Source organism: Watersipora subatra, chromosome 3 (assembly GCF_963576615.1).
Source record: "Watersipora subatra chromosome 3, tzWatSuba1.1, whole genome shotgun sequence".
Classification (NCBI taxonomy): domain Eukaryota; kingdom Metazoa; phylum Bryozoa; class Gymnolaemata; order Cheilostomatida; family Watersiporidae; genus Watersipora; species Watersipora subatra.
In genome coordinates this window covers 43925349-43942115 of record NC_088710.1, presented here as the reverse complement: position 1 = coordinate 43942115, position 16767 = coordinate 43925349, and the positions used below count along the sequence as shown (strand labels likewise).

At 34.2% G+C, this 16767-nt stretch overlaps 1 protein-coding gene across 1 annotated transcript in view; it reads right to left on the bottom strand.

Moving 5' to 3' along the window:
- LOC137390618 (uncharacterized) overlaps positions 1-16767 on the bottom strand; it is a 66947-nt gene that overhangs the window by 13292 nt on the left and 36888 nt on the right. The window contains exons 14-21 of the mRNA XM_068076943.1: positions 11390-11487; positions 7869-8089; positions 7634-7711; positions 6641-6708; positions 5074-5174; positions 1640-1829; positions 420-572; positions 1-125 (exon numbers count right to left, since the gene is read on the bottom strand). Coding sequence (XP_067933044.1) covers positions 1-125; positions 420-572; positions 1640-1829; positions 5074-5174; positions 6641-6708; positions 7634-7711; positions 7869-8089; positions 11390-11487 — 1034 coding nt within the window. The remainder of the gene's footprint in view (positions 126-419; positions 573-1639; positions 1830-5073; positions 5175-6640; positions 6709-7633; positions 7712-7868; positions 8090-11389; positions 11488-16767) is intronic.

Below are 16767 nucleotides of genomic sequence, written 5' to 3'. Positions count from 1 at the left end.
CTTGACGAGCTGTGACTCATCCATGGTGTTGAACGTTGTGTCAATTTCCTCATTCCATGAATGATATTGGTAGTTGAACACTGCTGAACTAGGGCACTCCTTGCTGTCTGAATTGAGAGCGACTCCTGTGTGGGTAAACATGCATCTACATAAATACTTGAATCACGAACTGGCCATAATAGTTTTTATTACAGCTGTAATGCAAAATTCTTGTCTATCATCCGTACAACAGTAAACATCCTTAAAGGAATTTTGAAGGATATCCTAGGTATTCAGGCTGGCATCCTTAAAAAAGAATTTACTCAAAAAATGTGAAGAACCCCTTTCCAACATAATGATGAGTAACTAAGATACAACAATTAGAGCACTTACAGAGGGATAAAATATTCAAAAGCAAAGCATAAAGTGAAGTTATCTACCAGGAGTTTTTTGTGGAATCACTTCCATAATGACCATGGTCCGAGGAGAACCCCATCCTGTATAGGAGTCTCCTGAGCTAAACCCTTCACACACTTGGATCACCAACTCGACCAACCTGCTTCCTTCAGCTAGTCCATAACAAGTTCCATCAACTAAACCAAACACAAGTTCCTTCATTAACATGCTTGCTCAAGACTTTATTTTATGTTTTTAAAAAAACTTTGATGGTTTTATTAAAGTGTTTTGATAATCAAAGGTATAACAAAATGATCATCAAATACATGATTTCATTTTATGTTCTTAGGAAAACTTTTATATTTTTAGCAAAGCAGGCTAGTAAACAAAAAGGTTTACGAGCCTGCTTACTTTACATACGAGGTTTACTTTAACCAAATTATTATCTAATAGAATGACTTCAGAGAAAGTCAAGCACTATTTGTTAAACAAAGTCGCAAAAAACCGATCTCGGAGCTAGAAGACGACAAATGAACCCTTAATGACCAGGTAAGGAAATGCCACAAAGCAAAGCCTGTATCAAAAGACTGCTTACAAAACGGAATGGACACAAAGCAAATTGTTCAAAAACTAAATGCTTACAAACGAAGATAGTCGAGGAGTAGTAACTAACAATGAGTGTTCGGAATTTTTAACAGTTTTTGTTAACTAAGAAAAATTCTGAATCATAATCGTTTACTCTAATTCACATTAATCTACAATATTTAAAGGATTCGCTGCAACCATTTATTTCTCAAAAATTAATATTAGTTTACCTGTTGCGTTATTGTCACGCAACCTTCTTTATCTTTCTAAATCAGGAATGACTGCAATTTTTGAGGATTAGGATGAATAGTCTTTTTTCAAAAGCTAACAATAATTTTTTTCTAAAATTAGGAGTTTCAGCTGCATCTGCCCAAACCAAATTGAGCTTCACTGCTCAATTTTAGATTAAGAATGCTTAAGCTTGTTTTCTGAGTCAATGCTTTTGGCACTTAAAGCTTTGATCTGTTTGTGAGTTGTTCACCTGTTAAATGCACATTTAAAGCTATCCATACTGTATTTTTCCATATCATACACAATTTTTTTAATGACCATTTGGTATCGAAAATAAGTCATTGAACAAGCAATTAGGAAACTTTTGTCATTTGTTTAGTGTAGGTTCGGTGATAAAAAACCTTTACAGACAAAAATTATTTTATAAACTGCTCAGAGGTCAACTTACGATCCATGGCTCTGTGAAAACTTCCAGTTTTAACACTGTAATGAAGCTGTTCGATACTGTTTGGATTGGTGCACTTGGAACCATCAAATGTAAGATACCATTTATTGCAGCCATTGACATGAGTTCTGATGGTCATATAGAGCATTACTCGGAGCCCACTAGATGCTCTCTGTTTAGGGTATGTTACCTTCTGGAAATGTGTATTGTAGTACAATAATATACAGTAGTAAACTGAAATATGAATAATGAAACGAAATAATATATGCATCTATATATATATAATTATCAAAGTATGTCTGTCATCTGTCATCTGTCTGCATTCTGGCTATAGATTTCAAAATCTTGGTAATGAAATTCTGCATTCCGATGGATTTGAACTCACAACGATTGCATCAAAAATTTTCTTATCTGGATGCTCTACCACTGAGCTAGAACATCATAGTGATCAGATACATTTTCATATAACGAATACACCATGCGCGTGCTAATTATTTTAGCCTTAGGTTTTTGACCAAAAATTTTGAGATTTGTTCGTCTCGGAACTCGAACATAAATTCGGTTCTCGACTAAACCAGAGCATGCGCATTGCAATCTATCCTGTTTGCACATGCGCTCGTCCACGAAAAAACCGCCATTTTTGTAGAAAACGATCGTCATTCTCTTGATTAATAGTATTTTTTTGGTGTTGTTTTAATACTACAATAAAAAATTTGCAAACAAAAGCATTGTTTGCAATAATTAATTGCAAAAACTTCTTGTTTTTAACGATAAAATGTGTCCATAAAAATAGCGGACAACAATAGAATGACGTCACGAAAAAATGAAGGATTAGCAAAGCTTCGGAAACAGCAAAAAATCCTTTGTTAAAACATGAGAAGCATTTTATGCTTCATAAATTCTTTTCAAAAAGGGAGGAACCATCTGGGACGATGTCTCCTCTATCTAAGAAATTTGCTAGGGAGATAACCCCTCTAGTCGAGTTACCCTAAATTGTTTTGGAGTAGGATTATCTTTTAAAGATGTGAAGTAAACGTGCCAATGCTGCTTATATTTTCTTTTTCCCATGATCTTTGATGTAACTGATCTGTTGCATTTTTTACTGTTCATTATTAATTTCTACAATTTTTAGTTGTGTATCTTAACCTTTAATGTTTTGAATGTTTTAAGAGCCAAATGTACAAATGTTTACATTTGTTTTCTTTTCCATCATAAATAGAAAACATTTTATTAAAATTAAACACGATCTGTTGGATGCGTGTCAGACCCCACCAATTGCCAGTCTGACACCCTACCCAATAGGCCACAGGGATTGATAAAATAGCTACGCCATATATGTCACTATATTGGCGCTAATACCCAATGGCTTTGCGTACGACGCAGAGTCATATCATAACCTAAGGCTCGAAAACCTAAGGGTCAAAAACCTAAGGTTAAAATAATTAGCACATGCATAGTGTATCCGTTATATGAAAATGTATCATATTACTGTAGCGTTCTAGCTCATTGGTAGAGCATCCAGATAAGAAACTTGTCAATGCAATCGTCGTGAGTTCAGTTATTTTTTCAGTTCAGTTATTATTAGTTCAGTTCAGTTCAATTAGTTGGTATACAATTCTATGATTTTAATTTATTTGAGAGTTGGTATCGTAAGGCAAAATTATTGTACAGAGTGGTATAGAAACACATAGTAATTAGCTAATGCAAACAACTCCTTGTAAAAACCCCCAAAACCATCATCATAAAAAGTTAGTTACAGAACAATATGTTAACCTTAGTAACCATAGTTACCTACAATAACTTTAGTATATTTAGTGGTTATGAGTTGCTTGGAAATGTAACATTACAATGTACTACTTGCAATACGTATGGTGAGGAGTTGTTACTTTTGAGACAAGCGTGTAACATAAACACTGAATCTAAGATCAATAAATTTAGACACATACATTTAAACACATGCATGAAGAAAGTTTTAGTATGTATTTTATTAAACTTCAGACTTTTAACTAAAATTTTATCACTTATCTGTTTCTACCATAACAGATAAAGTTGAACTGAGTAAGATAGCGGCAAAATAGAACATCAAAATTTTTTGTTATTTTGTCGTAATCAGTACAATTGACAAACTTTAATTTTGAGAGAAAATATGGTTGATATTGTATGGTGGAAAACAAATTCCCCCTAGCATCGTGTTTCATTGAGTCAGGCAAAAAACTTTTATAACAGGGGCACCGTAACTCAAAAGCGCAATGTCTCAATTAATAGGTCATTTAGTGTGTGCAATTAAGAAAAAGGTATACGGTATATGATAAGAGCGACAGAACTCCAAGGACTGTGTAACCAATGATATACAGCCCCCCCCAAAGATAGGCGACGGCTATCATATGAGCGGGGTTTAATGATCGTTCTCTGTGAGGATTGTGCTAGCCTGAGTTTCGGAGCTAACACACTTCTTGCGGGTGGTAGCGTTGCCATGTTAGGTTTTGGAAAACACGACTCACTGTTATCGTGTCTTTAGCTTATTCAGTCAGTAGGCCCCGCGGTTCACAATATCAAACCTTGAATTTCTACAATGTAGGGGAAACACCTAACTTAAAAAATGGATCCATGGAAAATAAAACATTTCAAATTATCTACTTTTACTAATTTTAAAGTACATGCAGGTAGGTGTCGTAGTATACGCTTGAAGTTTAATAGAATTTACCCAAAATCACCCAAACAACGGCCTTTTTTTCCTAGTTTTTTATTAATATTCTGCCACCCCTATTATAAAATGACAAAGTCTTTCATTATTGTCACATAGTTTTACCTGGCCAATAGGATGGGACAACAGGCAAAGCTGGGGAATATAGTTTTCATAGTCAAAATCTAAATATAAAAACAAATTTGGGCTATTTTACGATTGCGACTACTAATATCGTGATTGCTTGTGAATGGCTACTGACTGATCATAACGGTGACAATATTTGGCAACTATATTTATTTGACAACAAAATGAGACCAACAGATCAGTAAAATAACCGCTATTGTTCATAAAATTTGTAAATTTACAAGGGGCTTTATTCAGCACCTTTGTTCGTTCGGGTGCCCTGTTCGGGTTCATTCAAACAGAGCTCGATCATTAAGCCCCGCCCACATGATGCCTGTCGCCTATCCTTGTAGGGACTGTATATCATTGGTGTAGCTCATCGGTTAAATGCGGGATTAAAAACTTGTGGTTGCGGTCTCCGTGGGCTCAAATCCAGCACAAAGTGACCTTTTTATTCCAAGATTTTGATAGATTTAGCCGAACCCACAGATGACACACGAACTTTGAGATTTTTATACAGATATATATATATATACATATATATATATATATATAGTTACAGTAAATCATTAATTTGCCCAGACTTGAACACATTCATAAAGAAAGTTGTAATTAAGCCGTAGTATACCATTACTGTTCCTGTATTTCGGTTGTCATGGATATTTGAAGACCAGTAGTGGCGTGCATTCGCATACTCCTGGGCTAAATAACATGTTTCTCTTTCGTCAGCTACAAATCACATAATCATAAATATATGCAAATTACTAGAATAATGATTTTATTTATTTCATGAAAAAGGTCAAGGAAACAAGCGGGTGATATTGGAAAAAAGAAAGGGATGGTTGAGAAATTCAATATTAGCAGTCAAATGGCACTGCAGTGCAATAGGATAACTGCAATGGTCGCTGTACTGTACTGGGTGTGGGTGTTATTATGTACAACAAACAGTAATAATGAAAGGAAAAGATTATATGTTTATATCTCTTCTCCTGCAGTAGTTGAAATGCAATATTAGAAGTAAAATGCACTGATATTATTAGAATAACCAATGTTATTAATATAGTAATTCAGTAATAATAGAAAACCAATGCGCAATTTTGTTTACATTTCAAAACGTCATAGCTAATAATATCAAGAAGTTGTGATATTTATATCGATTTTTAGAAAATCTATTTAACAAAACTTTTAAAAAAAATAATAACAGTGACATATTGCCCATCATCGATGTTGTTAGTGGGAACATAACACTTCAATAGTCATTCAAACCTATAATTAAATATTGTAATAATCTTATAAGAATCGTTAAAAAAAATATCATCGTTATCTTCTTTACTTTTACTGCGTTGAACATCAGTTAAAATACCAAAGTACTCAAAAGTGTCCAAAATGTCAGTTACTTTGAAATTGGCGAAAGAGAAACAATAATATTTCAGTATTTCTAATTACAGAAACCTTCGGCAATTCGACAATGCTATAGACTAGTGAAATGTGCACGTTATTTTTTCATGAAATGTGCACGACTTAATGGTTCTATTCTCTGTCACTCAACGTTTCGTTTGCCGGTCTTAATTTTAATAAAAATAAGGCTTGGCAAGTTTTAATAACGATTTTCAGCCAAATTAATCTGTCTATTTGTGTATAATCTGATCAGGTGGCTAAGTTTTAAGATATTGTCGACAATTTATAAAGACTTGGTAACATATTTAAATAGGTTTTTATGTGTTTTGTATCGTTATTATACTTAAACGACTCTATTGAAAAATGGTTAAATTTGTTGATGATATTTCGGAACAAGGGTTTGCGACGTTGTTGATGAATAATTTTTGTGAGTTGTGTGCCCATGCATTTGTCATAAAACTCTCAAACAATCGCTTCGCTCGTGTTTGGTCTTGGGAAAACAGTAGTTGGAAACCCCAGTGATTAAAAATCACATAAAAAGTTGAAACATGTTTTTATTTGGAAGGTACATACAGGCAAACACTATACTGCCTCTACACAAATGTAAAACAATATTATTGTACTTTTGTTCAATTTATAATGTTTTCATAACTTCAAATACATGTAGTTTTTAAAATACATTAAATAATAGTAGCTTATAGTGTTATCTGCATAATCAGTTCTAAATTTGTTGACAATGATGAAATATGTACAAACCAAAGCAGAATTATTGCATAAGTGTATAAATTGGTACGAACCAAAGCAGAATGGGTCGCTCAGAGTCAAATTTCCACAGCCCTTGAAGCAGGAAGTTTCTTTAGAGCAGCTATAAATACCACAGTTTCCTGTCTGCAAGAGTAACAGAAATAGGGGTTATAGCAAATATGTTAGTTAATGACATGCTCTTATATTAATTCTGCTATGGCTGCTAGTAAGTTATATAAACACTTGGGGCTGGTATTTAATCTGATAATATTAAAGCATAATTGTTTATTGGGTGAATTATTGGAATTTAACATACCAGGTATTGGTTAGTAGCAAAACTAATATGAGAGCAATATTTTAAAAAAGCATTTTAATTGGAACAAAGCCATTTATTACCATATGAAAAGATTATTTAGTGAAACAGTGAAACTACCGATTGTGAACATAACAAATTAATAAAGCTTCTTTAGCTGTACATAAAATGTGTTTAATGTTATTTGAATAATAGAACAATGTTTAGAGTTAACTAAATAATAAAAGTTCTGTAAAAAGCTAGACATTATTTATATCATTAAATTTATACTAGAAATTTCACTGTCATACAGCCATGTCATCATATATTACAGTATATTATATATACTGTAATATATAATCATAAATATTATATGTTTACATCTCTCCTTCTGCAAAAAGAGAAATGCAATATTGGCCAATATTAGAAGTAAAATGCACTGATATTATTAGAATAACCAATATTATTAATATAGTAATAATAGCAAACCAATGCACAATTTTGTTTACATTTCAAAACGTTGTTGTATGGAAATACTGCTAAAACAAGATACCAACAGGGAATGTAGCCAGACCGCAGGATAAGCATATAATTCGTACAAGCAGCAAGACGCCTAAAGACATTAAAAGATTCAATAATTAGAAAATGTCAAAAGCAAATTAGAAACTTCAAATTTGGCAGAAATCAATCATAGAAATTGCGTCAACACCAGATGGAGAATATGCCAAAGGGAAGTCAAAGCAATTAAACTTACCAACCACCACCGTCATCAAAAAGCCACCGGAGAAACATTAGAGACGAGTCAAATGAGTCACATACAGATCTGCCACTCCTGTCAAACATGACCTAGACACCAGGAGTAAGTCACGAGCTCCACCCTACATGTCAACATCACGCGCACCAGCTGAAGACTTACGCAAACAAAATATTTTCACACGCCTAACAGAAAGCATCGAACCTTAACACTCAACCTACATGCACAGGCTAACCATCCCACATGCCAGACATCTATAAAAGAGAACAGCTCCAATGACTCAACCACCTCTATCCCCATCTCTATCTCCGGCTCTAGCTCGATCTCTGGCTCTCTCTCTCTCTCTTCCTGAGGGCCTCCTTGGACGCTTTTCCCATCTGCCTGCTGATGAGTCTCTCTCTCTTCTCTACCAATGGAGCCTCCTTCTCCTCCACCAGCTGAGCCTCCTCTACGCCACTATCTCAACTGCCGACACTCTCTACCTATGACCTCTCACGACTCTCGTTTGACTATCGAAACTCGCAGCCGCATGGACTGAGCCAAGCAAACACAGACGACCGTTCGAGTGAGGATGTAATTTTTATTAGCTCTTCTAATTGTTTTGTCATTAATATTATTGTTTTAGAATTTTGTTAGTTGTGTATTTTAATTGTTTGACTTAAAGAATAAAGAAGTAACTTGTACTGGTAAATATCAGCATTACTTACAATAGCTTAACACCTTCACTATACCTGAACCAGTAATAATTAAATTAGCACCCACAAGCTAAGTAAAAGTGCACAAACTAAACATAGTCAAAATAGAATAATATGACAAGCAAATTCAACACTGATGCTATGTGTGGATTTGGATTAGTTATGCATAACATAATTTCTCCACAACCACACATAACAACGTCATAGCTAACAATATCACGAAGTTGTGATATTTATATAGATTTTCAGAAAAGCTGTAGGCCTACTACGTAGTCATTGTTCTGTAGTCATCCAAACTAATAATTAATTATTGTAATAATCTCATTAGAACCGTTAGAAAAAATATCATCGAATATCCCTTTACTTACACTGCGTTAGAATTTTAGAAAATCTGTACTACGTAGTCATTGTTCTGTAGTCATCCAAACTTATAATTAATTATTGTAATAATCTCATAAGAACCGTTAAAAATGTCATCGTCATTTCATTTACTTATACTGCGTTGGACATCAGTTAGAATACCAAAGTACTCAAATGTGTCAGCAAATGAAATTGAAAAAAATTGAAATCGGCAAGAATGAAACGATAAAAACCGTTAAAAAATACCATCGTCATTTCATTTACTTATACTGCATTGGACATCAGTTAGAATACCAAAGTACTCAAATGTGTCAGCAAATGAAATTGAAAATGACAAAATTGAAATCGGCAAGAATGAAACGATTTCTGTACTCCTATGTTAATTGCCGAAATCTTCGGCAATTCGACAATGCTATCGACTGGTGGAAAGTGCACGTTTTTTTGTGAATTGCGCAAGACTTTATCGTTCCATTATCTGTCGCTCGGCATTTCAGTTTCCGGTCTTAACTTTTATGAAACCAAGCTATTCAAGCGCTTTGTGGCGATTTTCGTCCCAAATAATCTGTATTTTTGTGTATAATCCGATCAGATGGGTTAGTTTTAGGAATTTGCGGTACCCTTTCAAAGACTTGGTAACATATTTGAATAGGTTTATATGCGTTTTGTATCATTATTATACTTGAACGATTTTACTGAAAAATAGTTAAATTTGTTGATAGGATTTCGTTGCAAGGGTTTGGTGACGGCTGTAAACGGATAATTTTTCGGGAGTTGTGTGCACATGTGCATTTATCATAAATCTCCCAATCAATCGCTTCACTCTTGCTTGGTCGTGGGATTAAGAGGAATTGAATGAAATGCAGTTCCTCGGAATGTAAGATATTTCAAGCTTTGAATATGAAAGAGGTTTTAGTAAATAAAGCAATTAAATGCATTATAAAGATAATTTGAAGTCATGCAGTTTCTATAACAATGTTTTGTAAAACAAAAGTAAACAAACTGTTTAGATTATTAGTAAACACGTGCAATCAAAACGTATATATATGGTAGCTGTTGGTGCGAATATAATAAAAACACACACTGGGTTAAATAGGTTGATATAATGGTCATTTTTCAGAATATGATAAATACAAATAGATAAGAAAAAGAAAAAGAGCAGAAAAGTCTGTCAAAGGTCTGAACTGTCAAGCAGCAGGTAACTTGTTCAACCCTCACTGCTGGATATTAATAAGAACATATTGTCCTAAATTACTCCTGAGCCCAACTGCTGCATGTTTTCTATATCAAAATAAAACAATGCATACTCTGTATTCCGTGGATGGCAGCTAGAAGGATTGGGGGCAGACAGAACATATGGGTGTAAGACCTTCAGCGATTCTCATACAACCCTTCATGAAAAGGACCGAAAGCAAAAGCGAAAGAAACATGGAAAAGAAGCAGTTTAGGATCAGGGTTCTTGCAAATAAGGAGCTCAAGTCATTGCTTAGCAAATAAAACTACACTCAGTAGAACCTGTGCAATAGAAGGGAAGAACAACAAAGAAGCAACAACATATGAAATTAAACAGTTGTCAACAGAAGCTGTTGTCAGGCAACAACAGTTTTATGGTTGACAAGCTTTGTGATAGATCAACTTTTATGTGGAATAGCTGTCTGAAATATTAAATAGAGCAGCTATCTAGCAGGGTGGCTGTCTGGTGGAGCAGCGATCTAGCAGGTTGGCTGTCTAGTAGAGCAGCTATCTAGCAACGTGGCTGTCTACCAGAGCAGCTCTCTAGCAGGATGGCTGTCTGCTAGAGCAGCTATCTAGCAGATTGGCTGTCTGCTAAAGCAGCTATCTAGCAGGGTGACTGTCTGCTAGAGCAGCTATCTAGCAGGATGGCTGCCTGATAGAGCAGCTATCTAGCAAAGTGGCTGTCTGGTAGAGCAGCTATCTAGCAGGGTGGCTGTATGCTAGAGCAGCTATCTAGCAGGGTGGCTGTCTACTAGAGCAACTGCCTAGACGATCAGCTGTTTAGCAAACCAGCTGTCTGGTAGGCAGAATGCTTGAAAGGCGACCTTTTATAAAAGTTACTAATAAAATATGCTACTTTAAATTTTTTAATGTTTGAATATTAACATGTTATCTATTTTAACCCATTATTTTTTTTTGAAAAGAATTACTATAATTTATTTTTTTTATTCTAGCTTTTTTGTTAGTAAATTTGACCCTATTAAATGTGTTTTAAAGCTTAGATCAAATTTGATTCATGATAAAAACTACTATTAATTTATCAACACGCTTAAATTTATTCACTAAAATTATTATAGAAAAGATTTATCACTGACACTTATGACTAAACTTATTACTGACATCTGTATGTTTGATTCAATAGAATTATTTCTGCTAAAGGTGTTGTAAGCACTCTTATTTTACCAGTATTTTCTGGCACTTATAGAGTTTAAGAGTAATAGAATCATATGAACTGGTGCAAAAATTTGCAAACATTAACACCTTGTGGCAATCTGAATCTGAATTTAAATTTGTACAGAAATGTTACAATTCCAGTGGACCCGCGACTATTGCCATATTTTTGTTGCTTTATAAAAAGCAAAAAGCAAATTGAATATCTGACATCTCCCTAAAATCAATGGTTTATAATTGAAGAACAGGCAAGATTTTGCAAAAGTTTGTAATTGCAAACATTTCCTACATTCCATACCTCACCAGTCTTAATAAATGTCATTTGACTTCCTGTAAGAAAATCAGTGCCTTTCTTTACCTCATCTATTTCAGAACTTGACAACTCATAGCAGGTACCTAAAATATGAACAAATCTATCAGCTACTACAAGTGACAAGTGACATGTCAACATTACGAGTTACCAGGTCGTGGGTTCGGAGTACAATATCAGATTAAAATGGTCCATCGATGCAAAAATATCTTTGCAAAAGCATTCATCTCCAGTTGTCCAGAAATAACTTTAAAAAGTACCATTAAAGCTATAGCTTGACTATAATTGTGCGCTCATCAGACAAACGATTTCAAATACGTTCTTCATTATAAACTAGCGATTGAATAAAATCTGGTCTCCAGTTTCACTCAAGCAAATTTATTCAAATTGTAGGCTAATAATTGATTCAAAAAATGTTTGAGCAATACTTTAAATGGAGTTGTATTCTCATGATAAAAATGAGATCAATAGGTTCACTGTTACACAATAACACTCGACTGAAGCCTGTTATCCAGTTTCAGTAATGCTAATATTTGAAAATTTTAGGTTACCAATTGATTCAATAGAAATAAACAGAAACTGCTCCATAGAGATATTGATCGGTACTAAAATATCTGAATGGTTTGCTATAGTCTAACAAACTTTAGAATGAAAGGATTTCACAGAAACTGAAGTTATATATTTCACTGTCAGAAGAACCTATTAGATCTCACACATACTAACACACTGCAGTAAAATAAGATTATCAGTGAATAATGACATCATCACTTTAGTTAAGCGATACACATGTTAGTAGTTTACTGTAACAGCTTGTCTACAAGTTAATCAGCTAGAGGATTGAAGGCTGCCACACCTAGATAATAAATCAGCAGTAAATGTGTTGTAAAGAGTGAGTGGTTTATTAATAATAAGTCTCATTATCCTAAGATAAAGATTACTTGTAGATTCTCTCAGTGTAGATGTATAATAGAGTATAAATATGATAACAGTCTTTGCAGAGGTCAAAGGTCATGATGTTATGTAATGATTTAATCATCATAGGAGACTCATTGACAGCGGGTATCACTGGTGTAATAAATAGATGAGATAAACAAGAGAAGCTGAAGTAGAAGCTGAGATTGTGATCACATGTTAGTATTTGTAGTCTCTAATAACTTCCTAAACTCCATTGAACTAGATTTTACTGATTGTCAATTTAATTGCAAGACTTCCTCTAATCAACAGAGTAAATACTGTGTCAAAAGCGATACTGATACTTTGAAAGTGGACAAGGAAAGGATAACTTCAAATTAACAGGTAAATGTAGGTCTCAGTACATGCTCATCACTTTTTCCCAGCCAAATAACAATATATAATTTTCAAATCTCATAGGAGTAGCTGCAAGAAATAGCTGGCATTTTATTAGGCAAAACATAGATGGACCCAAGACGAGTATTTTTGTAACATGAAAACCACTGAATTGGTAAAAAGGCCTTTAGATCAATAGAATAATCATTTTAGAGCATTTTCAGACTTAGATCGTTTATTATTAGTAGATCACATTGGCCCAACAAAAAGTATGAGCTGTAAAAGCAAACTTTTTATGACCTCTACTGGCTGAGGTAAAGATCCCACAATGGATACTGAAACTATTACAAACAGCAGTCTTAGAGGGGCTCATACGCTATTAACTATATTCAAGAATAATTGCCCAATATTCTGCTGTTTCTATATTTGTAAGTTTACCCTAATGAAACAAATAATTTAATTTTAATGTAAATTATAACTGAAATGTTGCAATCTGATTACCACTAAACTAATGCAAACAGCTTCTCAAAAAACTGATAAACATCATAAAACAATGGCAACAAAAATTAGAATAAGTTAACGACTAACAAAAATGTACTCGCTAATTTAGCAAATCAAAAACTTCATTGCTTTTTGCACTACAATCAAATAGATTTAGAAAAACTTTGATTGTCTATGATCTGACTGCTTCTAAGGTTTTTTTGAAAAAGTAACGACTTCTTCAAAGGAAATGATTTGAGCAGGAAAACTCAATAATAATGCTTACTGACCTTTAGCCAGTTATCATGGTAGCTTTATTTTTGTTGAGTGCAGTATTAAAATTTTTAGCCAATAATATATTTTTATGGATACCCTTGCGAGCTCTTGTAAGATTATCTTACATTTTCTAAATAAGGACCGTTAGACCAGATTTAAATTCACATAGCAAGTGTAACTCAGTAAATTCCCACCTTTAATAAATAGGTTTTTACTGGAAAACCTGTATTTGAACGCCACTTTTATTTGATTGCTGCTTTGAGAAAAGGATTGAAAAATAAAGCTCCGCCCATAGATTGAAGACCACTTCTATTTGAATGCCACTTTTACGGTATTTGACCACCGCCGCTATTTGACACTCTTAATCTATACGAACCCATAATATCAAGTGGTTATTAAAAGAGTGGTTACAAAACTGTATTAGTAATGGCTTGATTACATCAACAAAAAATATTTCGTTTGTTGTTTCTTTTCATATTAAAGTTCATTTTCCAACTCCAAAGGTTTTCATTTATTTCGTTAAAACTTTGAAAGCAACACCATAGAAAAAAATTAATAACTGTATCACACTAATGGTAATCTTTTTTTAGCACAGTGTTAATACTTCAATGTGTACGAGAAAACGTTTTCTCATTTACGATGGAAAATGTGCTACTACTATTTTGAGGCTAATATTATGAGGCTATTTTAATTACACTCAGTTTCTCTTCATTCACGCTAGAAGTTTCTCTTCATTCACGCTAGAAGTTTCTCTTCATTCACGCTAGAAGTTTCTCTTCATTCACGCTAGAAGTTTCTCTTCATTCACGCTAGAAGTTTCTCTTCATTCACGCTAGAAGTTTCTCTTCATTCACGCTAGAAGTTTCTCTTCACTCACGCTAGAAGTTTCTCTTCATTCACGCTAGAAGTTTCTCTTCATTCACGCTAGAAGTTTCTCTTCATTCACGCTAGAAGTTTCTCTTCATTCACGCTAGAAGTTTCTCTTCATTCACGCTAGAAGTTTCTCTTCATTCACGCTAGAAGTTTCTCTTCATTCACGCTAGAAGTTTCTCTTCATTCACGCTAGAAGTTTCTCTTCATTCACGCTAGAAGTTTCTCTTCATTCACGCTAGAAGTTTCTCTTCATTCACGCTAGAAGTTTCTCTTCATTCACGCTAAAAGTTTCTCTTCATTCACGCTAGAAGTTTCTCTTCACTCACGCTAGCAGTTTCTCTTCATTCACGCTAGAAGTTTCTCTTCATTCACGCTAGAAGTTTCTCTTCACTCACGCTAGAAGTTTCTCTTCATTCACGCTAGAAGTTTCTCTTCATTCACGCTAGAAGTTTCTCTTCATTCACGCTAGAAGTTTCTCTTCATTCACGCTAGAAGTTTCTCTTCATTCACGCTAGAAGTTTCTCTTCATTCACGCTAGAAGTTTCTCTTCATTCACGCTAGAAGTTTCTCTTCATTCACGCTAGAAGTTTCTCTTCATTCACGCTAGCAGTTTCTCTTCATTCACGCTAGAAGTTTCTCTTCATTCACGCTAGAAGTTTCTCTTCACTCACGCTAGAAGTTTCTCTTCATTCACGCTAGAAGTTTCTCTTCATTCACGCTAGAAGTTTCTCTTCATTCACGCTAGAAGTTTCTCTTCATTCACGCTAGAAGTTTCTCTTCATTCACGCTAGAAGTTTCTCTTCATTCACGCTAGAAGTTTCTCTTCATTCACGCTAGAAGTTTCTCTTCATTCACGCTAGAAGTTTCTCTTCATTCACGCTAGAAGTTTCTCTTCATTCACGCTAGAAGTTTCTCTTCATTCACGCTAGAAGTTTCTCTTCATTCACGCTAAAAGTTTCTCTTCATTCACGCTAGAAGTTTCTCTTCACTCACGCTAGCAGTTTCTCTTCATTCACGCTAGAAGTTTCTCTTCATTCACGCTAGAAGTTTCTCTTCACTCACGCTAGAAGTTTCTCTTCATTCACGCTAGAAGTTTCTCTTCATTCACGCTAGAAGTTTCTCTTCATTCACGCTAGAAGTTTCTCTTCATTCACGCTAGAAGTTTCTCTTCATTCACGCTAGAAGTTTCTCTTCATTCACGCTAGAAGTTTCTCTTCATTCACGCTAGAAGTTTCTCTTCATTCACGCTAGAAGTTTCTCTTCATTCACGCTAGCAGTTTCTCTTCAAAATGATATCACTTAAAAGGTTTTGCTCTGCTAAAACATCGGTGGGACACTTACATGTATATTGACTAGCTCAACTGTGCAGAAAGCGGGTTGAGGTCAGAAGACATTGTGGAAGATATTAAACAGCCAGAAAAATATGAAATGGTTTTAAACAGAAGCAACAATCAGAATGCAACTGTGTCTGAGAAAACAATGTAAATATTTGTTTTAAAATGTAAATTTTTGTTGCTGCATACATTCTAACTATAGTTTGTTTATGTTATTTGTTCTTGAATATATATTTCCAGAATTTGATTGATTAATATAATGAAACTATAAGTTTGCGTGTTTATAGCATATTATTTGATAGAATGATTGCAATAATCTGAACTCAGCTTCCAATGGATTGACGCTCATAACTCCTTTTCTATTGCGCATAAAAAGCCAGTTCTGGCTGCGAACTATAACAAACATACTGAAGAGTGCAATGAGCTTTTATTCAACTTTGTTAAGTATAGCTATAAAATTAAATTATGCCTCCAAATTTAAAATGAAATAAAAACTCGAAAGCTAAAATGAATTGAAAGCCAGGCTATAATATCATTGTAGGACAATTGCAAGCAACAGATATCAACTAGTAAAGACATGTATCAGCTTCCTTGTGCATATTTATTTAGAGATCTACAGCAAGCTGAAGGTAAGTTAGCAAATTTATTGTTTCCAACAGGGTTAATGTTGCACTGAGCCACTGACTGAAGAAGAGTGCAAAATATATGCAACATTCGATTTGACCGTGAACGGGTTAAATTTATCTTCTCAATATTCTGACGAGGTGTTTCCAAAAACAGTGGAACCATTTATTTGAATTTCATTTTGAATAAAGCGCCACTCTAATGGCAGGGTTGAAAATGGAGTGCCGCGGAGTACAAATAAAGGTTTTATGGTAATTATCCTAGTTTTTACGTAAGTTTTTGGTAGGAGACAACATAAACTTTTGTTACTGCACCAGAAGTTGGCTGTTCAAATTGTGGACAACCACCATTGTAAGCAGATAGTGGGCCTTTCAATACTATGATAATTTTAGTACCAAAAACTAACAACATTCTTCAATAATTTTGAATTAAATGCATGCTTTTACTTAACTTTTAGTAGTAATGATTGGTCAATTTATTAGATAAGTCAAC